The sequence below is a fragment of the Juglans regia genome, chromosome 7 (genome assembly GCF_001411555.2).
Source record: "Juglans regia cultivar Chandler chromosome 7, Walnut 2.0, whole genome shotgun sequence".
NCBI classification, from domain to species: Eukaryota; Viridiplantae; Streptophyta; class Magnoliopsida; order Fagales; family Juglandaceae; genus Juglans; species Juglans regia.
In genome coordinates this window covers 46,515,788-46,540,733 of record NC_049907.1, presented here as the reverse complement: position 1 = coordinate 46,540,733, position 24,946 = coordinate 46,515,788, and the positions used below count along the sequence as shown (strand labels likewise).

General features: G+C 37.1%; 3 protein-coding genes across 3 annotated transcripts; 1 reads left to right on the top strand and 2 right to left on the bottom strand.

The window, feature by feature from the left end:
• Positions 1-1,651: 1,651 nt before the first annotated feature.
• On the top strand, positions 1,652-15,328 carry LOC109013919 (pre-mRNA-processing-splicing factor 8A-like). The gene is made up of 25 exons (XM_018996183.2): positions 1,652-2,131; positions 2,660-2,783; positions 2,928-3,020; positions 3,121-3,511; positions 4,020-4,506; positions 4,690-5,480; positions 5,599-5,867; positions 6,035-6,349; positions 6,431-6,735; positions 6,818-7,272; positions 7,396-7,522; positions 8,723-8,964; positions 9,049-9,172; positions 9,288-9,477; positions 9,565-9,672; positions 9,756-10,009; positions 10,501-11,117; positions 11,203-11,309; positions 11,406-11,660; positions 11,751-12,224; positions 12,769-12,930; positions 13,649-13,846; positions 13,959-14,237; positions 14,382-14,624; positions 14,787-15,328. The coding sequence occupies exons 1-25, from the start codon at positions 1,890-1,892 to the stop codon at positions 14,979-14,981; spliced, it is 7,047 nt and encodes a 2,348-aa protein (XP_018851728.1). The 5' UTR covers positions 1,652-1,889; the 3' UTR covers positions 14,982-15,328.
• Positions 15,329-15,380: 52 nt separating this feature from the next.
• Positions 15,381-20,153, bottom strand: LOC109013927 (PTI1-like tyrosine-protein kinase At3g15890). Its single transcript, XM_018996202.2, has 5 exons — positions 19,918-20,153; positions 19,642-19,827; positions 19,035-19,182; positions 16,397-16,659; positions 15,381-16,323 (listed from the first exon to the last, which is right to left on the bottom strand). Exons 2-5 carry the CDS (start codon positions 19,683-19,685, stop codon positions 15,663-15,665), a joined length of 1,116 nt encoding a protein of 371 aa, XP_018851747.2. The 5' UTR covers positions 19,686-19,827; positions 19,918-20,153; the 3' UTR covers positions 15,381-15,662.
• Positions 20,154-22,745: 2,592 nt separating this feature from the next.
• On the bottom strand, positions 22,746-24,394 carry LOC108998306 (protein TOO MANY MOUTHS-like). The gene has a single exon (XM_018974829.2). It carries the CDS (start codon positions 24,356-24,358, stop codon positions 22,874-22,876), a length of 1,485 nt encoding a protein of 494 aa, XP_018830374.2. The 5' UTR covers positions 24,359-24,394; the 3' UTR covers positions 22,746-22,873.
• Positions 24,395-24,946: the final 552 nt, after the last annotated feature.

Sequence of the window (24,946 nt, the reverse complement as noted above, 5' to 3'; positions counted from 1 at the left end):
GTTTGTTTAACCAAACCCAACCTTAAATAAAAAATAAAATACAGTTCAACTTTTTCAAATTATAAAACAAAAATAATATTAAAATTTAATATTCTAGCAATATTAAACTTTATAATACTTTTTGTTCAACTTTTTATTTTTTATTTCATAAACTTAATAAATATTTAATTCAAACTATCTTATTATTTACAAACCATTTTACTACTATTCATAAAATTATTATTTCATCTCATTCCTCAGTCATCCGTTTAAATGAAAAAGTTGAAAATCTAAAATTGAAAAATGATTTTGTTTGTGGTGTTTGAATATTCAAATGAAAAAGTTATACTTATCATCCACTACACCACATACCAATATGTAATTTGTCATTTTTGTCATTATATTTAAATACATATATATTGATGCGTAAATATGTGTACTTAAACATAATGATAAAAATGATAAATCACATGTTGGTACTTGATGTGTGAATGATAAGCACCATTTTTAATTTGATAAGAGGAAAAAAGCTGTATAGTGTATGTTTGAGATTGCAGTGAAAAATATAGCTTATATATTTAGGACTTATATCTTATAACATAAATAATAAGTTATACTATTAAAAAATTATTTACTGTTTGATAACTATATGTTTAAAACACTTTCAAACACGTTACGTTTGTTTGGAAACAAATTAATAAAGTGCTTTATAAGGTAAAATGACAACTATTTGAATTTTTAAAAATTATGACAATATTCTTGAAAGTTGTAATTATCTGAAACTGTATGGATATTTTCGTCCATGAACAATCTTTTTAAAATTCGAATTACATTCCGCATTATTCATAAAAATACGTTTGATGATTTTATTCAAATGTACTTTTTAACTTATTTGAAATTAAAATTGTTTTAATATGTAATACTCAAACAACATAATTTTTCTATTAAAAAGATTTTCAAGTTATTTAAATATTTCTTAAAACTCCTATCGTAATCCCAAACAGACTCACAGTGTATTGTGTGAGATAATTAATATAATTTTATAGTCACCAATAAAAAATGCTTGACGCATGGACTCGGGATCGTGCACATAGCATTGATAGTAGAAGTTAGGATCAAGGTTTTGAATATTGCGTCGTACCGGCTGGCATTTATCATGTTGGACCAATTGGCATGAGGGAGATAGTTGTTTCGTACCGGTTTAAATATTGACTATTTCGGTTCGTTTTGATCAATACAGACCGGTTTTTACTGGACGGTTTTTAATGTACTGGTTAAAATTTTGTATTTTTGTATTTTCAGTGTATTTTCACAATTTTTATTTGAATTCTCATATTTGAAAATTATTTTATTAACTTTTTTTAATCTTTGAAAATTAAATTTCTGCTCTCATTTTTATTATGAAAATTGGTGATTATTTTTTTAAAAGTTAGATTGAGAATTTAGAAATATTATTAAATTTTATAAAATATGTATTTTAATTTTGTAAGGCTTACATTGTTATTATTTTAAAATATAATTTATTGGATTATATCTTTAGATTAAAAAAAAAAAATTTAGATTATATAACGATACCCAAAACAGTATCGATATCGAAACATTTTGTCACAGTGCTTTGACCGAAACGGTATATTGGACGCTTTATCAACCTCCAGCCCCATTTTTCTACGGAATTATATCTCACTCTCTCCCTCTTCTTTTTGCTTCTCACTCACAGAGATACAAACCCAGAAACCCTCAAAACCCTAGAAACTGTTGAATCGTCCTCAATAAAACTCCCCCCCTTTTACATCCATCCCACAAAAACAAAAAGCTCTCATACATGGAAATCTCAAATCTACTTGTGCTATAATTTATTTTGCTATCAGGGTTTCTTAGGGTTTTAGGATAGAGGTTTGAATCTGTTCGCCATGTGGAACAACGGCCAGATTGCGCCGCCTGGGACCACTGGCTCCTCGATACCGCCTCCACCTGCGGCACAGCCCTCGTACACGGTGCTACCGTCGCCGGCCGAAGCAGAGGCTCGACTCGAGGAGAAGGCGAGGAAATGGCAGCAACTCAATTCGAAGCGGTACAGCGACAAACGCAAGTTTGGGTTTGTCGAGACGCAGAAGGAGGACATGCCACCCGAGCACGTCAGGAAAATTATCAAGTGGGAGCACTTTTCTTGTCTTCTCTGAACGTAGTTTGAAGGATTTGGGATATAATTTGTGGTTGATGTCTTAGTTGACGTAATTATGTGCTTTAATAACTTAGGCCAGTGGTTGATCAATTTCTTATGTGGTTACGTTAATTTTTCTGGGTAGTATAAGCTCTTGTTTTCATAAATTTGTGTTTATTTATGTACCTGGAATCTGGTTAGTCGAGACTTGAGAGGACGTAGTTAGTTTGGCCGTGGCTTCCAGAAACTCCAAAATGATGGATGCCTTTTGGAGAACAATTAATGTAACGCACTGCTAGTGGGTTGATTGTAGTTAGTGAGATTTTTTTTTAACATTCTGGTCGTCTTTTTTTACGAGTCTTCAGTTTGTTGTTGGGATAACTGGCTTAGAGCGTTCACTTTGTTTTTATTCCCCGTATTTTTATTGTTGTAATAAGTATGCTTGTGTAGCTGTGGGATATTATACAGTTGGTCGCTCTGGGTTTATCATTTAATTGCTCTTGCTGTTTTCTTCAACAGAGATCATGGGGATATGTCCTCGAAGAAATATCGTCATGATAAGCGTGTCTATCTTGGAGCCCTTAAATTCATTCCGCATGCAGTTTACAAGCTTCTTGAAAATATGCCCATGCCATGGGAGCAGGTTTCTGTTATTCGCATTTTTGGGCTTTTTTAAAAATTTATTTTTTCGTCTTTTATACCTATATTGCATTAATGCTTTATTATCTGTTCTCCTTGCTTTGTCATATTTTATCCCAAATGAATTTCTATGTTTATGTGGTTCTAGGTTCGTGATGTGAAGATTTTGTACCATATTTCTGGGGCAATTACATTTGTGAATGAAATACCATGGGTTGTAGAACCTATATATCTGGCTCAGGTTTGTTTCTCTCTTTTGATGTTTCTTTTTTTCTTAACTACATTTTTTAATCTACATGTTAACATATTCTCAATGACTGATTGAATCTTAAATCTTACAGTGGGGCTCAATGTGGATCATGATGCGAAGGGAGAAGAGAGATCGTAGACATTTCAAGAGAATGCGGTTTCCACCATTTGATGATGAAGAACCTCCACTAGACTATGCTGATAATCTTTTAGACGTTGATCCTCTGGAGCCTATCCAATTAGAGTTGGATGAAGAGGAGGATTCTGCTGTATGTACTTGGTTTTATGACCACAAGCCTCTTGTGAAAACAAAGCTGATAAATGGTCCAAGTTACCGGAAATGGCATCTCTCTCTTCCTATAATGGCAACCCTTCATCGGCTTGCAGGACAGCTCCTTTCTGATTTAATTGATCGCAATTATTTCTACTTGTTTGACATGGAGTCATTTTTTACAGCCAAAGCATTGAACATGTGTATACCTGGTACGTTTCATCCTTTCCTTCATCATTTTAATTTATGCTTTTATTACTGAGTTATTTGGTGCTTTGAAAAAAATTGGACATCCTTGGTTATGGTTTTTGTCATATATAATTGCTTTACAGTTCTTCCTCTGGTTTCGTAGATTTCATTCTTAGATCTTTGATAGTGCCATATTTTTATCCTTTGGCATGATGGGCAGTGGGTGTTTGAAATGTCTGGTGTGATCTGATTTCAATTAAGTACACTGGAAAATGCGGGTCCAGTTTAAAGCCCTTCTCTTGAGGCTTCCTTGTGCTTTAGAGGCTGCTCGATTTTATGAGTTCTGGTGTGTATTTAGCTTGAGTTTCTGTTCAGTATCTATTGCATTGGTTGGGTGTCCATGGTTTTGTTTTTTCACTGGTATATGGGTGTGTTGGCAGTTGGATGTATTCTGTGTTGTTGGTTCAATTACTTCCCCATTTATTTTCGTTAGCATCATTCAAGTATGTGTTTACTTCATTTCTTATGCAGGTGGCCCTAAATTTGAGCCTTTGTACCGTGACATGGAGAAAGGAGATGAGGATTGGAATGAGTTCAATGATATTAACAAGCTGATTATTCGATCACCTCTCAGGACAGAATACAGAATTGCATTTCCCCATCTCTATAACAATAGGCCCCGGAAAGTAAAGCTTTGTGTGTATCACACTCCCATGATCATGTACATAAAAACTGAGGATCCTGATTTACCTGCATTTTACTATGATCCTTTGATACACCCAATAACTAGCACTAACAAGGAGCGGCATGAAAAGAAAAGTCGTGATGAGGAGGATGATGATGATTTTGCCTTGCCGGAAGGAGTGGAACCTTTTCTGAATGACACTCAACTTTATACCGACACCACAGCTGCTGGTGTCTCCTTACTATTTGCCCCACGCCCTTTTAACATGCGATCTGGTCGGATGAGACGGGCAGAAGATATACCCCTTGTGTCAGAGTGGTATAAAGAGCATTGGTGAGTTTTCTATCAATAAACTTGCATACTGATTAAACAAAATAAAGAGAATTGGTTAGTTATCTGTTAGAGAATTGGTTAGTTATCTCTGTTTTCTTTCTTTCTTTTCTTCTTTCTCTAAATGCATATTAAGCATCTAATTTCTATTAGAAACCATCTGACATTTTTTTTCCCATTTTGCAGTCCTCCATCCTATCCAGTTAAAGTTCGGGTCAGCTATCAAAAATTGCTAAAATGCTTTGTGTTGAATGAACTGCATCACAGACCTCCCAAGGCTCAAAAGAAGAAGCACTTATTCCGATCTTTGCAAGCAACAAAGTTTTTCCAAACGACAGAACTTGACTGGGCTGAAGCTGGTCTTCAAGTTTGTAAGCAGGGCTATAACATGCTAAATCTGCTTATACATAGGAAAAATTTGAATTACCTCCACCTTGATTACAATTTTAACCTGAAGCCTGTAAAGACCCTCACAACAAAAGAGCGAAAGAAATCACGTTTTGGTAATGCTTTCCATCTTTGCCGTGAAATTCTGCGTTTGACAAAGCTTGTAGTTGATGCAAATATCCAGTTCCGCTTGGGTAATGTGGATGCTTTCCAATTGGCTGATGGTTTGCAATATACATTCTCTCATGTTGGTCAACTGACTGGGATGTACCGATATAAGTACAGGCTTATGCGGCAGATCAGAATGTGCAAAGACTTAAAACACTTGATTTATTATCGGTTCAACACTGGTCCTGTTGGGAAAGGACCTGGATGTGGGTTTTGGGCACCAATGTGGAGGGTGTGGTTGTTCTTTCTTCGTGGTATAGTGCCACTCCTCGAACGGTGGTTAGGGAATTTACTTGCGCGTCAATTTGAAGGGCGCCATTCAAAAGGAGTGGCAAAGACTGTTACTAAGCAACGTGTTGAAAGCCATTTTGATTTGGAGCTTCGAGCAGCTGTTATGCATGATGTTCTTGATGCCATGCCAGGTAATCTTTGATTGAACAAAATTCTGTTCTTTATTGGCTTGTGTTTCCTTTGATCTGATTTTCTGGTTGATCTAGTCTACTTGATTTGTGTCTCTAAAATTGTATCACTGAAATGCAGAGGGCATCAAGCAGAATAAAGCTAGAGTTATATTGCAGCATCTCAGTGAGGCGTGGCGATGTTGGAAAGCAAACATTCCCTGGAAGGTTCCAGGTTTGCCGGTCCCCATTGAGAACATGATTCTACGTTATGTCAAATCAAAAGCAGACTGGTGGACAAATGTTGCTCACTATAATCGTGAGCGTATAAAAAGAGGAGCAACGGTTGATAAGACAGTTTGTCGGAAGAACCTTGGGAGACTGACTCGCCTTTGGCTTAAAGCAGAGCAGGTTCCCATACCAAATTCTTCATTTTTTTTTTTTGTGTAAAATTCCTAGGGAGAACTACAAAAGATGGCCTTCACAGCCTCTTTATTTTTTTTCCTGAATTGTATTCTAATAGATGTTTTTATTCCCTAGCTTAGTTATCTTTCAATTTCCATTTTCCCTTCTTGTAGGAACGACAACACAACTATTTGAAAGACGGCCCATATGTTACACCAGAAGAAGCAGTTGCCATTTATACGACGACAGTGCATTGGTTGGAGTCAAGAAAGTTTTCTCCCATTCCATTCCCTCCATTGTCATATAAGCATGATACAAAACTACTTATTCTAGCTCTGGAGAGGTTGAAAGAATCTTACAGTGTGGCTGTGAGATTAAACCAGCTTCAGAGGGAAGAGTTGGGTCTCATTGAACAAGCTTATGATAATCCACATGAAGCACTGTCGCGAATAAAGCGTCACCTGCTCACTCAGCGTGCTTTCAAGGAGGTTTGTCAATGATCAAGAATGAGTTGATTCTGACCTTTGGGCTTCACAGTGTAGGAGGAACTGAACTTTTTGTTTTTTCAGGTTGGAATAGAGTTCATGGATTTGTACAGCTATCTCATTCCAGTTTATGAGATTGAGCCTCTTGAGAAGATTACGGATGCGTATCTTGATCAATATTTATGGTATGAAGGTGACAAACGCCATCTCTTTCCAAACTGGATCAAGCCTGCAGATTCAGAGCCTCCCCCACTTTTGGTTTATAAATGGTGTCAGGGTCTAAACAATTTACAAGGTGTATGGGACACGAGTGAAGGGCAATGTGTTGTGATGCTGCAGACAAAGTTCGAGAAGTTCTTTGAGAAGATTGACTTGACAATGTTAAACAGGTGAGTACAAGGTTGGTGCTTTTTTGACTGTAAAGATGGATATTTTTATTAAATAATGTTTCTTTACTTTGCTGTGTTGCAGGCTCTTGAGGTTGGTTCTTGACCACAACATCGCTGATTATGTCACTGCTAAGAACAATGTTGTGTTGTCTTACAAGGATATGAGTCACACAAACTCATATGGTCTTATACGTGGTCTCCAGTTTGCTTCTTTTGTTGTACAGTATTATGGACTTGTGCTGGATCTCTTGCTCCTTGGATTGACTCGAGCCAGTGAGATTGCTGGTCCACCCCAGATGCCTAATGAGTTCATTACTTATTGGGACACGAAAGTTGAGACACGGCACCCTATTCGGCTGTATTCCCGATATATAGACAGGGTCCATATATTGTTCCGCTTCACCCATGAAGAGGCTCGAGACCTTATTCAGCGATATCTTACTGAGCATCCTGATCCTAACAATGAAAATATGGTTGGATATAACAATAAGAAGTGCTGGCCCAGAGATGCTAGAATGAGGCTCATGAAACATGATGGTAGTTTATTCTTTCTTACTTCTAATCTAAAGTTGCTATGGTAAACGTTATCTTAAAAGAATGAGTTGGATTTCTTGAGATGCAAAAAATGACTTTATTGGTCTGTTTTTAAATTTTCCTCAGTAAATCTTGGGAGGAGTGTTTTCTGGGATATGAAGAATCGTCTTCCTCGAAGTATCACAACATTGGAGTGGGAGAACAGCTTTGTATCAGTTTACAGCAAGGATAATCCGAATTTGCTCTTCAGCATGTATGTCATCCATCTGTTTAGTTGCTTCATCTTTTGTATATATGTTATGATATGTTACCTGCTTTGGACCTATGTTTTCCAGCAAAGATCATATACAAAATGTTTCTTGGAATATTTGGATTTGTTGATATCCAGTATTTCCCATGCACCAGTCTCGCTGCTTTTCATCTCCTAAGCTGCAACTGCTGGATGTTTTTCATAGACAACTTGAATTGTGAACCAAAACACAAAATAATTAGTCGATCCAGATTTATTTACCTCCGAGACATACTTAACAAAAACATTCACGTCATACATAAATTTTGCATCCCTTTTTTTAATTCATTATTTTCTGCATTTATAATTGGCCTTTGTCATATGATGGATATGATCATATGGGAGAGGTGTCTTAACCTTTAGATCCCCTTTAGTTGTCTCAACCTTTAGTCCCTTTCCCAAGCCACCACCACCCTGTTCCCGTGGAGGAGAATCTGGAGAAATAAGGCACCTCCGAAAGCGATCTTCTTTACTTGGACAGCAGTGTTGGGGAAGATTTTGACTACCAACAATTTGTGGAAGCGCCGATTAGTTATACTAGACTGGTGTTTGCATGTGCAAGAGATCTGGCGAGACAGTGGAACACCTTTTGCTAGACTACTAGAGCCTTGTGGGTCGAAGTCTTTAGCCGGATAGAGTTGGCCTTTGCTATGCCTGCAACGGTGGTAGATTTATTGGCCAGCTGGACACTTCCGAGAGGAGCGCAACAAATCAAGGCGGTGTGGAATATGATCCCGATCTGTATTATGTGGTGTATATGGCAAGAGCGCAACAATCGGACTTTCGAGAACAAAGAGCGGTCTCCGGAGGAACTTAGAACGCAATTTTTCCGTACTTTATTTCTATGGGCCATTGCTTTAGATTTTAATGGCCTGAATTTTCATGACTTTCTAGTTTCCCTAACTTCGTCCTAGATAGGTTTCATCTCTTGTATACCATCTTGTGTACTTGGGCTTTGCCTATCTTTATTAATACATCTTTGATTACTTATAAAAAAAAAAAAAAAGTTGGTAATTATTTTGGCTAGTAGTCCTGTAATTGCGAATGAATCTGAGATTTATCTTCATACTGCTTTAGCCTCCCTAGACTTTTCAGGTTATGATTGTGATGTTCGTTTTATGGGGAATGGAATTGTTTCTGAATCATTTCTTATTTGACCTATAGGTGTGGATTTGAAGTTCGGATACTTCCTAAAATAAGAATGACCCAAGAAGCATTCAGCAATACAAGAGATGGGGTTTGGAATCTGCAGAATGAACAGACCAAAGAACGGACTGCTGTTGCTTTCTTGCGGGTTGATGATGAACACATGAAGGTGTTTGAGAATCGTGTGAGGCAGATTCTAATGTCTTCTGGATCTACTACATTTACAAAAATTGTCAATAAATGGAATACAGCCCTGATAGGTATATTTTGAGAATTTTATTCTGCCTTGTAAACCTATTTTGACGTCATGAGGATAAATTATGAAGGGTTCTTGTTTTCAATAGGTCTCATGACTTATTTCCGTGAAGCCACTGTACATACTCAAGAACTGTTGGATTTGCTGGTTAAATGTGAAAATAAAATCCAGACCCGTATAAAGATTGGATTGAACTCAAAGATGCCTAGCAGGTACATTTATTTAATTTTGTGGTTGCACAAGGAAAAACATTATCTAGTTGAAGTTTTCAAAACTTAAATATTGTTGAAACTCAATCTGCTATTCTTAATCTCAATTTGCTTTCAGGTTCCCGCCTGTCATTTTCTACACTCCAAAGGAAATCGGAGGACTTGGGATGCTTTCCATGGGTCACATATTGATTCCACAGAGTGACCTCCGTTACAGTCAGCAGACTGACGTTGGTGTAACTCACTTTAGGAGTGGAATGAGTCATGAAGAGGACCAGCTAATTCCCAATCTTTATCGATATATACAAGTAAATTCAGACTTTTTCTTTTTGTGTATGTAGTGTGCCTGTGTGTTTACTTTGCTGTTTTTCATTGTCTTGCTGTTTACTTGACAGCCATGGGAGAGTGAGTTCATAGATTCACAGCGTGTGTGGGCAGAATATGCACTAAAGAGACAGGAAGCTCAGGCACAAAATAGGCGTTTGACCCTCGAAGATTTGGAAGTGGGTGGCACTTTTTTATATGTATTTTTAGGCCTTTATACAAAATTTCATCATCCTAATGTCTTGCGTAATTCTCTTGACAGGATTCATGGGACAGGGGAATTCCTCGGATAAATACTTTGTTTCAGAAGGATCGACATACTTTGGCATATGACAAAGGATGGAGGGTGCGAACTGACTTCAAGCAGTACCAAGTTCTAAAACAGAACCCTTTCTGGTGGACACACCAGAGGCATGACGGGAAACTTTGGAACTTGAACAACTATCGAACTGATGTCATCCAAGCTTTGGGAGGTGTTGAGGGAATTCTTGAGCATACCTTATTCAAAGGAACATAGTAAGTATACTGTTTTACAAGTTTGTTCTGATTAGTTGTCACCAGTTTAGGCCTGTTTAGCCGTTTTCTATTAGTCTGCTAATACAATGGGGATTGTGAAAGAGACAAGTGGCTGTATATAATCTTGTTGGTTAGTGCACATCGGAGCACTTTTTGTCCTCTATAGCTTTGGTCTGTCAAATTTCATTGCACTGTAGTATATAATCTTGACAGAGTTGAGTCGCAGTCTTCAATTCATAATTCAGTGATCTCCTTTAGGGGGGGGGGGACTAGTTTTTGATTGAGGCCTTGTTTGATTACGCAGTTCAGATGAGATGAAATATTTTGTTGAAAGTTGAATAAAATATTGTTAAAATATAATTTTTATTTTGGGATTTGAAAAAGTTGAATTGTTTATTATATTTTGTGAGAGAGTTTGAGAAAGTTGTAATGATGAGATGAGATGTTTTGTGTATCCAAACCGGGCCTGAATTTTCTTATTTGATTTTTAGCTTTCCAACTTGGGAAGGACTCTTCTGGGAAAAGGCATCAGGCTTTGAGGAATCAATGAAGTATAAAAAGCTGACAAATGCTCAGAGATCTGGTCTCAACCAGATCCCTAACCGTAGGTTCACTCTTTGGTGGTCACCTACAATAAATAGAGCAAATGTTTATGTGGGTTTCCAAGTCCAGTTGGATCTAACTGGCATCTTCATGCACGGGAAGATCCCTACCTTAAAGATTTCGCTGATTCAGATATTCCGTGCTCATTTGTGGCAAAAGATACATGAGAGTGTTGTCATGGATCTGTGTCAAGTTTTGGATCAGGAGTTGGATGCTTTGGAAATTGAAACTGTGCAGAAGGAAACAATACATCCAAGGAAGAGTTACAAAATGAACAGCTCTTGTGCAGACATTCTTCTCTTTGCTGCTCATAGATGGCCAATGTCAAAACCTAGTCTTGTGGCCGAGCCAAAGGATGTGTTTGACCAGAAAGCAAGCAACAAGTACTGGATAGATGTGCAGCTGCGTTGGGGTGATTATGACTCTCACGATATTGAGCGTTACACCCGGGCCAAATTTATGGATTACACAACAGACAACATGTCTATATATCCATCTCCTACTGGTATGTTTTTATTGCCTTTTGCTTTACACCTCTAGATGTTTCTGTTTTAAAGCTTGAAATAATCATCATGGGATTTTTCATGCAGGTGTGATGATTGGACTTGATTTGGCCTATAACTTGCATTCTGCATTTGGCAATTGGTTTCCTGGGTCAAAGCCTCTGCTCCAGCAGGCGATGAATAAGATCATGAAGGTTCTCAATTCAATTTTAGGTTCATGTATTCTTTGATTATTTTATAAATCTGTGATAGACATAGGTACTCAATAATGGTTCTTGGTGGATATGCAGTCAAATCCAGCCTTATATGTATTGAGGGAGCGGATAAGGAAAGGTTTACAATTGTATTCTTCTGAGCCCACTGAGCCGTATTTGTCATCCCAGAATTATGGAGAGATCTTCAGCAACCAAATAATATGGTTTGTTGATGACACTAATGTATATCGGGTTACTATCCACAAGACATTTGAAGGAAATCTTACAACGAAACCCATCAATGGGGCCATCTTTATATTCAATCCAAGGACCGGACAGCTGTTTCTGAAGGTCTATTTTTTTTCTTTTTTATTTTCTAATGGTTTTTTGAAAGTAATTTCTCTCTTTAGTTGAGATTCAGATTCATTGATTTCTTTGCAGGTCATCCACACAAGTGTCTGGGCAGGACAGAAGCGTCTTGGTCAGTTAGCCAAGTGGAAAACAGCAGAAGAAGTTGCTGCTCTTGTGCGGTCTTTGCCAGTTGAAGAACAACCGAAGCAAATTATAGTGACTCGTAAAGGAATGCTGGACCCATTGGAGGTTCACTTGCTGGATTTTCCCAACATAGTTATTAAAGGAAGTGAGCTGCAGCTTCCTTTCCAGGCATGCTTGAAGATTGAAAAATTTGGTGATCTGATTTTGAAGGCTACAGAGCCACAAATGGTTCTTTTCAACATTTATGATGATTGGTTGAAAAGTATTTCTTCGTATACTGCATTCTCCCGGCTCATTTTGATCCTGCGTGCACTTCATGTGAATAATGAGAAGGCAAAGATGTTACTAAAGCCCGACAAAACAATCATTACTGAGCCTCACCACATCTGGCCTTCTCTCAATGATGATCAATGGATGAAGGTAACCAACCCCATTGTTGTAATGGCTTACCTATTACTTTTGATTGTATCACTAAAGCATGCTCACTCTAACGACATACCTTTTGCATGTTGGGTCACAGAAAAATGGGAACAGCGGGTTGTGTTTGTGTTCATCTAGCAGCAATAGCCTAATGTTTACATGGTTTCAATGCAAAGTGCCTTCTATCAATAAATATTCATGCATCCGTGTGTGTGTATTCCTCTAATGGCAAATAGCCTAATGTTTACCCCCGGTTTCAATTCTAGAGTGGTCAATGGATGAGCTTAGAAACTTATTTTTCAATTCACTCCAATGGTTGATTGTAATTAATTGATTTTCATGGCATGGCTTTTCATGAATTCCTTGTATCACTAAACTAGCACGCTTAGGCGTTGCTCTTATATATGTCCCGTATACGTGGGCTCTTGCCTATTCTTATGACGAATAAAATCTTGTTTACTGATAAAAAAAAATGCCATTCTGTCAATATATATTCATGCATTTCTTTGATGTGATGAGTTTTCCTATCATCTTCATGTGGCAGGTAGAGGTTGCTCTTAGAGATCTCATACTCTCAGACTATGCCAAGAAGAACAATGTGAATACATCAGCTCTGACACAGTCTGAAATTCGTGATATCATACTTGGTGCTGAGATTACTCCACCTTCTCAACAGAGACAGCAGATTGCTGAGATTGAGAAACAGGTGATGTTTCTGTTTTTTTCTTTTATAATGAGAGAGTTTATTAATGAGCACAAAGGCACCATCAAGTTCATAGGTGGTGTAGGTGAGATGCACCTAACTAGAGAATGTAAAGAAACCAAGAAAATCCTGGAAGCTAAAACTATAAAAGGATAGTGGGCAACCATCCATTGGTAGAGAGTAAATTGAGAAAGAAGGCCTTGAGGTCCTCCTCTGTCTATGTGCAATCTTGGATTTCTTTCTCTACTGTACCACATGAAACAAATTGGAATCATTTTCTACAAGTTCTCATCATGACGACTGTCAAAATTCCCTTTTGAGCACTCAAAGATCTACCTCTTTTTCTAGGCATCACCCAATTTAGCCCAAAAAGACCAAAAACAGCTTGCCACAAAATGTTATCGAGTAATGATACTACTACAACTCGTTTACAACTCATTTTCAAACAATCAAAGAAATCATGCCACTCCAATAAAATTAAATTTTAATATTACAAAATTGCCCTTCATTTCATATGGAGTTGTAAAATAATTGCAAAATAGTTGTAAGGTTATCATTTTCCAATGTTATCAACCTCACAATGGAGTAAAAAAGATCCTCTGTTTCTATATTCCTCTTGCATATACATCACTAGCCTATCACCATTTGTTTTGACTTTGGTTTCTTTATGTATATGTTGCTGGTTATTGGCTTAAAATCAACTCCTGTATAACAATACCAGGCAAAAGAAGCAAGTCAGCTGACAGCAGTGACAACAAGGACCACCAATGTGCATGGTGATGAACTGATTGTCACCACCACAAGTCCATATGAGCAAGCTGCATTTGGATCTAAGACAGATTGGCGTGTGAGAGCAATATCAGCAACAAATCTCTATCTTCGTGTCAATCATATTTATGTGAATTCAGAGGATATAAAGGTACTGGTTGACCTTCTCATATTATATATATATTTAATATATATGATTACATTACAAATTATAATCATATATATTTAATATTGGCTGACCTGGAGGGCACTTGATAATGCAGGAAACAGGATATACCTATATTATGCCAAAGAACATTTTGAAGAAGTTTATCTGCATAGCAGATCTGCGGACTCAAATTGCTGGCTACTTGTATGGTGTAAGTCCTCCTGACAACCCACAGGTTAAGGAAATCCGCTGTATTGCAATGCCACCACAGTGGGGAACCCATCAGCAAGTTAACCTTCCAGCAGCTCTTCCAGAGCATGATTTCCTGAATGACTTGGAGCCTTTGGGATGGATGCACACACAACCTAATGAACTTCCCCAGTTATCACCACAGGTTTTTCTTTGATCTGAGTGATTTAATGTTTCTTATGTTAGTACTTTTGTAGAAATGTCATGTTTTTAGATACTTCTCTTCTTCTAGAAGGGGGGAATGATTCATGCCCGCGATTTGTTATCTTACCTGAGATTTTGCTTGCAGGATCTCACAAGTCATGCTAAGATCTTAGAAAACAACAAGCAATGGGATGGGGAGAAGTGCATTGTTTTGACTTGCAGTTTCACTCCTGGTTCCTGCTCCTTAACTGCTTATAAGCTGACACCATCAGGGTATGAGTGGGGACGTGTGAACAAGGACACTGGGAGCAATCCTCATGGCTACCTTCCCACTCATTATGAGAAGGTCCAAATGCTCCTTAGTGACCGCTTCCTTGGCTTCTATATGGTAAGAACATTCTCTACCTGTCCTCGAAATATACGATTCATTAGTTGTACTTTTTGATTGGATACTTGTATGGTTATTTATCTTCATGTGTATTTGATTTGCTGAATGGTTTTATTGTTCCTATGGAGTAAACTTGATCATTTTATTGCTTTCGGTTACTAGATTCCTGATAATGGTCCATGGAATTACAACTTCATGGGGGTGAAACATGCACCTAGTATGAAGTATGGGGTCAAGCTTGGGGCACCCCGTGAATATTATCACGAGGACCACAGGCCTACGCATTTCCTGGAGTTTAGCAACTTGGAGGAGGGAGAGACGATTGCTGTGGGAGATCGCGAAGACACATTCTCATAGGAGTTAGATTTGCGATGTAATTCTGGGTTACAATGCAAGCTTGCTTGCAATGTGCAATTACTGATTTTTCACTTGGCAAGTCTTTCGAAAGGAGTCACTCACAAAAAAGGCTTTTTGTTGTAATAATCATGCACATCTTAAGATGATTCGGTAAACCAGATTTTGTAGCTATATGCCTTTTTTATATTCCAGTAGTAGTCTTTGTAAATATATGATTGTGCCATTTATGTTTCTACATTTGTATTGAAGCTAAAGCCTCGAATGCCTGCTGTGCCACAATTTTTTATTAACAGTGAGCATTTTGTATCTTTTGATGTTGAAATGAAAAATACAGGTTTTCGTTGAAATGGCATGCGTTATACATATACTGTTGCAATACCTTAATTGTAGTAATGGAGAGAAGTCAAAAGAGAGGGTCGATGCGTCGTTCTATATACATATAGCACTAGTTCTAGTCTCAAGAGCCAAAAACCAGACCATCCCGTAGGATATTAAACACAGTTTCCATGTCATTCGTTTTAGGACAAAGGAATGACGAGAAACACAAAACAGATCTTGTTGCACTCACAAAAATACATGCTTTCTTGATAGTAGCAATGGCAAATTCTAATAACAAGCCAAGCCAGTTCCACCTTCACATGAGAAACCCAAATCTTGTAAATGGTTCCATATCCACAGTTATTAGTTTGTGCGATTATGTTCATCTCTAAGCCCCTCAATTTCCGGTTTTGAATCTTTTTCCTCTGAGATGAAGTCTGAGCTGTCTTCAACAACCGAGGCCCCATCATTATAATCTGCAGCTTGAGCGGCCTTGAATAGCTCAATATGTTCCAGTTCAGCTAATTTCTCCTTCTTAAGTCCCTTCAGAAGCTCCACCACCTCAAGCATCGTGGGTCTCTTCTCTGGCCGACTGTGAGCACATATGAGTGCAACCAAGACCACTCTCTTTAGCTCTTCCTCCACATACGTGCCATTGAGCTTCGGATCTACTATTTCATCAAACTTTCTCTCGCTTGCCAATGGCAGAGCCCAATCAGTAATTGAACGTTTCATTGTTGCACTCAATTTCTCAATGGGTTTCCTGCCACTAGCAAGCTCGAGCAGAAGTATCCCAAAGCTGTAGACATCACAACTCTCATTTGCTTTCCCTAACATAGCGTATTCGGGTGCAAGGTATCCGAGGGTACCCTTAACTCTCGTTGTCACATGTGTTACACCATCCGGGATTAACTTTGCAAATCCAAAATCAGCAACCCGAGCCTGAAAATCTGAATCTAGCAACACATTGCTCGCTTTGATGTCTCTATGAATTATATGCAGGGTGGAGTGGTGGTGGAGATAGCTGAATCAAAAGATTACGAGGTAAGGTACGTGGCATGACAAAAGATGAAGAACAAAGTTGGTTTAGTACTTACGCTATGCCCTCAGCAGCTCCAACTGCAATACTCATCCGTCGGTTCCAATCGAGAAGGCATTCTGCCGAGTGCTGCCCATGAAGATGAGATAGCAAGCTTAAATTCAGCATGTAGTCATACACGATCAGACGCTCGTGCCCCTCAGCACAATAGCCACGTAAGCTTAGCAAATTCTTGTGCCGTACTCGTGCCAGTACCTCAATCTCAACTGCAAATTCCATATCCGCTTTGTTGCTCCAAACCTTCAACCTTTTGACTGCAATCTGCATAGTTGTTACCTTTCAGAATGTTATCCAGTTTACAAGGACCAGTGGGGTTAAGTTGCAGGCATACAGCCATTAGAGTTCTGCTATAACATGAGGAAAAGGAATATTAAAACATGTAATTGCACCGATTACTCTCAGGTGAACACAATTCAAGAAAGGCTGTAACTTAGCAACAAATCAAGCCCATTACAATTGTGATAACATCCAAGACTCAATGTTATTTGGAACATAAACGTTAAGAGCATACACAGGAAAAATTTGCTTCTGACGGCACAATAAAAGTTAAGTCTAGAAATTCTTGGTAATCATGAAGCTAGTCAACTTACAATGCTTTACTATCGTGAGAGCACTAGCCAAAGTAAATCGCATGTGAATAGGAAAAAGTGCACTTCATAATACAGAAGTATGAAGTCTTAATCAATGTGCATGTCACAGGCAGTAAAATACCAGAACCACTTTATTTATCTTCAAGGAGTTAGTGTGACAAGTACATCAGAAGGAATCGATCAATGCAACCAGCTGTAATTCTTGTCCAAGCTGGCTCAACAAAGCATCATAACTGTCTTCCTACTATGCCACTTAGGATGTAGGCTCTCCGTTGTCTCAACAAGGACTGTAAACCTCTTAATATTCATTGGTAAGAACATTCATAAAGAAGGTCCACTATTGCCAATTGCCAACGAGTGTTTCAAGACAGAATAATGATGGAAAAAGCTCTTCAATTAATTACGCAAAAACTTGAAAGTTAATAAACAAATAAAGCATGTTAGCAAAGGTACTGATTGAGCATCTTTGATGCCCACAACTTCGATTGGCTACAGACTCTAGCGAAATGGAACTGGCGATTTTCTGTTGACATGATCTTCTTTTATAAGCCTGTTTACAAAAAGATATTGCCTTACATAGATTATATATCAACAGATATGCCTGTCCTAAGCACCTTACACCCTACGACATTACTTCAGGGAATACAAATAGTTTTTAAGCAATCAGCCAAGCAGCTGTCTTGCATACCATGAGTTCCAAATGTCATATCCTTGCTTGACTTACAAATTCTGCCATGATTTATCATTACATGTTACAATGCCAAGCTTCAAAAAAATTTTGTACTAATTTGGGCATCAGATTTCTGCGGTATGAAAAGCTAGGATAGGTACACAGGACACCACATACTGTATAACGTGGTAAAAAAGGGAAGCTGTAATTAGATTAGATGCAAGTTAAATTATGTAGTAGTTTTAGAAGTAATCTCAGTATTGTATTCATCATAAAATAAAATTAAAAATTGCCTCACAGAAAGGGAATATGGTGGAAAGGAACAAGAAAGCCATAGCTCACTGACCTTGATTTCTTTTTAGACGAGTATAAAGAATGTTCCAATCACTAAATTAACATCTCCATATCTGTCATTCTGTATACACAACGAGACATCTACAACATATGTTGAGACTGAGAGCCCATCCCACCTCTTCCCAAGTCAGGTTTGCTCATGCAAGTCCCAAACAAGGTTGGGGTGAGTTCATGGATACTACAATGTCCCAAGTAGGATTGAGTGCATCAGCTGCTTTAGGCCTGACGGTTTCCCAGGCGTCTAAATGTATAATTAACATATAAGTATTTATATCTCTAAAAGTTCCTCAAGTACAAATTAGGTAAAAAAATTGAATAACTGTTACAAATTCTCCTATGATTCCTACGCAGCTCATCTTAGAAAAGCTTCTATCCTAAGTATCAGGGTTGACACATGAATCCCATTTCAACTAATGGGAGTCATTTACATTTACCTTTCCTTGGCCCTTCTACCTTAAGGCCATATTCTCTGTCACATATCAATTATCATTTCATATCTTACTATTCATTAAAAAAAAATCATTTCATGTCTTACTGCTTAGATCTCCCTCCTGTTCTTTTCTCTCTTTCTCATAATATCAAAAGTCCCTCTACCACTTTTAAATCGATACCTTTCTTCTTCTTTTTTCTTTTTTGACAAGTATCGATACCTTTCTTCTTAATCTACTTATCCTCTCAATCCTCAGCCCACTGAGATTACATGACATTGTTTTATAACAAGTGAGTTCCATACTTGGAAGAAACTAAACATATGTTGCATGACATTGTTTTGTCTGTGCAATGAAGGGAAAGGTGGGGCGGGGAACTACCAAAAAGTGGAAAGCAGCACTGTGAGATTAAAATAATTCCTGATAATATAAACTGATACAAGACCTATATGGATTCTTTTTTCTCAACAGTGATAGCCTTCAGCGTTGTTTCCCGAAAAGAGTCTTTTTGCACATCAAAAGACAATAGTGGCAAAATTAATAATATAATCAGTATGGAAAATTTGAGTGGAAACTTATAAATGTATTAATTACTTGTGATCCATCCCAAAGCTGACCCCAGTAGACGCTACCAAATCCCCCTTCTCCAAGCTTGTTATCATAATTAAAATTGTTCGTAGCTGCGTGCAGCTCCTTCAATGAAAATACCCTCCATGTTTGAGGCTTCTTCCCTCGTTCACTCCTGTACAATTGAGCCCTCCGCTGATTAAGGTTAATCAGAACAACATAGCGGAAAAAGAAATGCACTTTAGTCCAAAACAATTAAAAAGACGTACACTTTTCGTTTGGCCACTGAAAAAATCCGAGTGGAACCACTTATTTGGGCAAACTTAATGAAATACCACAGTTCACTGATGTCTGCGCGCAGTGTTGTTTTTAACCATCAAAATTCCACTTTTTTTTCTCTCTCTCTCTCGTATTCCTACCTTTTCTCACCATTTTCTTAACAACCTAACAAGCCATTAATAGATTCCTCTCACCCAGACCCAAGTGCTCGTCCCCAAAATCTAAGCTGAATGCAGAACTCAACCCCTCCTCTGCTCTCATTTCTCACCAGAATACAGCACATCAAAAAGATTTCCCAAACTGAAATCACAACAACTGAGCAACAATAGGAAAAAAAAAGAAGTAAGCAACATACCGATTCGAAACATTTCCGCAACAAAACATTGAGTAAAAAGCCATATCCCACTTCTATCAAACCCACGAAAAGTTAAATAATCGAACCCCTTGAAAAAATTCTGGGTCTTCAAAATCAGGTCTTCCTCCTCCTTCTAACTTCGCAACCTCTCTTGACTTCTGCTTCTTCTCCTCCTTCCTTGTCTAGCTGGTTACAGAGAGGATGTAAGAGAAAAGCCAGAGCGAAAGAAGACGAAGATTAGATGCGAAACGTAACGATTTGGACGAATGTACACACATATCTCTCTTTGTTCCTTCTTGAACTTTTTGCCTTTTTTTTCCCTATTTCTTTTTGAACAGTCGTGCAGCAAAAGCTAATATGTAGGCAAATATTGCGCTAAGAGGTGGAAGTAGAAACAAACATATGGAGTCGTAAAGTCTAGTTTTTTTCTATCAGAAGGAAGCGTGCGGTGGAGCTGCGAGTTGTGGGTAAGCACTCGGAAGTCGAAACCACGTAGACTTCCTTCTCCATCAAGGCTTTTCCTTCCTTTTTCTTGAAGTTGCTTGGTCCTAGCTGTTTCTATATTTTCAAAACACCAAGATGTGGACAACTTTTTAATCTTTTTAATTTTTTTCATTAGATGATAATTTATATAAATCAAAACTATACTATACAGAAACATAAATATATTTTTAAATTTGGTGGTTGTTTTATATTGATGCTATAAGTAAAGTAATGGTGGTTAATTTCAAAGGATAAAATGCAACTGATTACAATAATCCAATCAATCATGTTCTTATCCTTTCACTTTGGTTTGAAATACAAAGTTATTTTTTGTCATTGTCGTAGTTTTCAATTACTTGACAACAATATAAAATGAATAGATATTAGAATAATCCAACTACCAAAATTATATTGAGAAATTGGTTGCTCTATGTGGATCTCTTGTTTTTAATTTTTACCACCATTCTATTCAAATTAGGCCATGCTCTTTTCTTTTTCCTTTTATCAGATCTTGGTTTAGCATTTTGATTAGTTTATTATGAGACCTTTGTGAATCACTCATATGAATGCAACGTTTTTCCTTCAATGCTTTTTAGATAGAAAAATAATATTTACAATTATAGGATGTACAAGTGCCATGCACGATTCTTTTTAAAAAAATGAGTAAAATTTACATAAAAAAATTAATTTTTTTTAAATAATACTCTATTCTTTTTCAAAAAAAAATTATTAACTTTTTAAATATACAATATTTACATAATTTATAATTATATATAACATTATTCACAAAATTCAAACCTTTCCGGTGGCGTTAGGGAAATTAATAGGCTGACATAAAGAACGAATGGTTAAAAAAAAAAGAGTATAAAAAAAGTTTTAGAAAGTGCCAAAACGTTGGGTATTTTTTTTATTTTTTATTTTTTGGAATTCTATAAAGTTGAATGACAGAACCCAAGAAGCTAGTTGCTCGAACTATATTTGTATTCGCAGTGAGGGGCTGATTGAAGCTAGGACTGTTGGGTCTCGAGGTATGTCTGTATCTGTGCACTGGACACTGACCAATGTGGGGATGAAACTGAATAGAACTAAGGTGGAAATGTACAATTTCGAACATAATTAAACTTCAATGCATTAGAATTTATAAATACAAATTCCATGATCTGCTTTATTATAAAAAAATATAAAGATGGTATGCCTACCAATCATTGATGTCAGATCCAGATGCCAATAGTTTTGGGGAGCCCTCGACGACAAAGCTGTCAATGTGGCTGCTGTTCTAAATTCTCTTTGTAAAGTTACTTGACAATGGCATGTTACCTAGTTTTTTTTTTCTTTTCAAAAAAACTGTGTGTCGAGGATGTTAATCAATCTTGTAGTATTTGGAATGACATCTCTTGGAAGATATCCTGGGCTCTTGATTTAGAATTTTACTATATACAATCAAGTTTGCGTACCAATCTACGTATTAATGTTATTGTCTTTATATTTTAAATTTAAATTAGTATTATTTTCAATAAAATTTATTTTCTGACCAATCATATTGAATGAGTGAGCGTATTAATACGCATAATCACTTACAATTAAATTTTTACCTTAATTTATGCCTAGTATAGTTTATGAAAGCGATTTCGCCTCATGCACTATTTGAAAATAAAATAAATAATAATCTAAGAGCTTTTGTTTTGTGCATATATATAGTGAGAAGATAGAAAAATTAAATGTTAAAATTTTTGGTAAAGGCAAATAGAAAAATTAAATGTTAAAAATATAATATAAATAATTAAATTTATTTTTATTAATTTAAACATTTAAAATAAATAATAATTTACATAATAGTCAAGATAAGAATTGTGAGTTCAAACTATAACTTTATATTTTATTATATTTAATTATATATTTCACATATTGAATTGAGATGACTTGAGATGAACTGAGATGAGTTGAGATGGATTGTGAATAGTAATGAGATGAGTTGTAAATAGTAGTAAGATTTATGAGTTAAAGTTGCTAAATAGTAATGAATAGTAGTGAGATGAGTTGAGATGAGCTGAGATGACTTACGAATCCAAACAAGCACGTTAAGTAAAGTGATAAAAATATAATAAATGGTAAGAATGTTAAAATTATAATATAACTAATTAAATTAATCTCTCTCTTAAATTTTCAGGAAAATAGAAGTCTTCACACCAAACTAAACTAACAAAAATTGACGGGGATCACTTATCCTTGAGGAGTAGTTTTGAGCAAAGACACAGTGGCCTTGGATTCTTGCTGCTAAAAGTTGTCGGAAATGGCAGCCTCTGCCTGGTAAAGAACCGAACCTTCCTTGGGATAAGCTTTTGTTGGATTTTGAGAACACTTCCTTGTCAGTACTTTCAGACATATAATATCATTAAAAAATCTACTCAACCTCCTATTATTCATACAACTTCCACACTCTACATTATTTTTAATTTTTATTATTTTTTTCTTTTATTAAATATTTATTATATAAATAATGAATAAAAAATTTAAAATAATTTAAAAAGAATAAACTCAAAAAAAAATTTAAAAAAAATATTAAAAATTTAAAAAATTTAAAAAAGTATGAAATGTGGAGTGTGGTGGAAGTTGTATAGCAAAGCTCTAATATCATATTATAAGATGTCACTTCCTAACTATTTATTTTTTTAATGATACAGCAAAATATAAATAAACTACACTGTATATTACATTGCTTTTCTTTCTTTCTTCCTACCTATCTTGAGACTTACATTAAAGTGGAAGTACACAGCAGCAGTGCAGCCAGCTGAATCAAGCCAACGGGAACTGAAATTTTAAATACTGCGTCGGATGAGACATTAATGAATGTTCTTGGTACGTATCTTTCAAGGGTTGAAAGATGCTGTACAGATCTTCCTGACTCTGGCCTTGGCACCTCACACAAACCAATGCCAGGATGAAACCATGAATCTGAATCTTCATCCAAACCACTCTCAGCTTTGTAGCACAGTCCGGGATTGTTGAAAAGCCTTAATTTCCTTTTCATCCTCCATACCATTTCTCTTCCAAAAGGAACCGACCCGGTGAGCCGGTTGTCGTTCAGTCTTAACTCGCTAAGATTCTTCAAGTACTTGAAGTTAACGGGAATTGAACCGTTGAATTGATTCCCATCAAGATGCAGGACACGAAGGTTTGTCAATTGGCCTAGTGATTCTGGGATTGAACCGTGTAGGTTCATATTTGATAATACTAAGATCATTAAACCTTTCATGCCATCGAACCCATCACTGGGAATTGCATCAGACCCCATTGGATTTCCTTTGATAATCAATGCTTGGAGAGAGATTAAGCTTCTAAGCGATATGGGAAGTGGGCCCGAGAGACGATTATAGCTCAAATCCATAAGCATAAGGTCCTTTAGGCCATCAATTGAGTCTGGGATTGGGCCGCTGAGACGATTACGACTAAAATCCATTTTGATTAAGGAATGACAAGTTCCAAGAGTAGGTGGGATTGAACCCATCAAAAGATTTTGGCTAAGGTCCAAAATATTCAAAGATGGGAAGCTTAAACCGGGTATTGAACCGGTTAGTTTGTTCCCACTTAGATCTAATGACCTTAGACCGGCTATCCGACCTAGTGAGATAGGAATGGTATGATTGAGATTGTTTCTGTGAAGATCAAGGACCTTTAAACGGGTAAGATTGCCTAGTTCAGTAGGGATGGAGCCCACATGGCCATTTTCTCTAAGGACCAAAGTCTGTAGTGTTGGACCCAATTGACCCAAAAATGCTGGAATAGGCTGAGGGTTGTAACTGAAACAACGGTAAAAGAATAGGGTCCTAATGTGTGGAAGCTTAGTTATGGATGGTGAAATATAAGAACGTGTCGGGTCGCATGTTGGGAAGGCGGTGTCGTCGGACAATGCCCCAAAGGAGAGGGAGACAACGTGGTAGACATTATCCTTGTCGGGCATGCACTCGATGCCATGCCACCGGCCACGACACACATCAGGGATGTTGGTGGCCCAATCATTCCCGGTAGCCTTCATGATATCATAGACTGCCTCTTGCTCACGGGTGTTGGTTCGGAACCCGTATTTGTTCATGGAGAACCCGGATTGTGGGCCATCAACGAGGGTAGAGGAATCGGACATTATAACTGTAAAGGGCATAGCAAGTGGCAATAGGCACAAAGAAAGAAGCAGAAGCAGAAGCAGTAGAGTAGTTGGAAGTGAGAAAAAGAGTGCCATTTTGGGAACGACGGAGAGAGTGAATGGAATGAGGAGATGGAGTTCTTGAGAGAGAGAAGTTATAAAGAGGTGAGGGCATGTGACTGTGTTAATAACTTGCGGTTGGTGCGTGGCTTAAAGTAAGGTAATAATGGGTTCACGGGGATTCGGAGGAATTGAATTAAATACACATAACACTGTATAGACATTAATGTGTTTCACGGGAATTTCACCACTGTTTTTGTTTTCCAACCCTTTCGGGCCGTGTGGCATGAACTATCAATAAGGGCTCAATCCGGGTGCCCATCTAATATCCACGTGTCAAAATGGGCTAAGACCCCATTTTTGGGCTGCTGTTTCTACTGCCTTGTTTGGGCTCCTATAGTCTTGGCAAAGGGACATAACCGTACCAAATAATATTTGCTATTCATCAACTCACACATCACAATTATTTAGATTTATTTTTATTTATTTTTAGTTTTATTCCTCCTAAAAAAATTTAGTTTTTCTACTCATCATCTCGGTACATTACAAATTTGGTACGGAAAAAAAATTAAAAAATTATGTATGATATGTGAGATGCTAAGTAAAATTATTCATATTATATAT

Coding starts and splice junctions, on each gene's coding strand:
- LOC109013919 (XM_018996183.2), top strand. CDS start 1,890: ATGTGGAACAACGGCCAGATTGCGCCGCCTGGGACCACTGGCTCCTCG. Junction 3,512..4,019: donor ATTGAACATGTGTATACCTG/GTACGTTTCATC, acceptor TTTCTTATGCAG/GTGGCCCTAAATTTGAGCCT. Junction 14,625..14,786: donor GCTTCCTTGGCTTCTATATG/GTAAGAACATTC, acceptor TTCGGTTACTAG/ATTCCTGATAATGGTCCATG.
- LOC108998306 (XM_018974829.2), bottom strand. CDS start 24,358: ATGGCACTCTTTTTCTCACTTCCAACTACTCTACTGCTTCTGCTTCTG.
- LOC109013927 (XM_018996202.2), bottom strand. CDS start 19,685: ATGGCTTTTTACTCAATGTTTTGTTGCGGAAATGTTTCGAATCG. Junction 16,660..19,034: donor AGCTTTGGGATGGATCACAA/GTAATTAATACA, acceptor ACAACTATGCAG/ATTGCAGTCAAAAGGTTGAA. Junction 16,324..16,396: donor GGAGCTGCTGAGGGCATAGC/GTAAGTACTAAA, acceptor CTTTTGATTCAG/CTATCTCCACCACCACTCCA.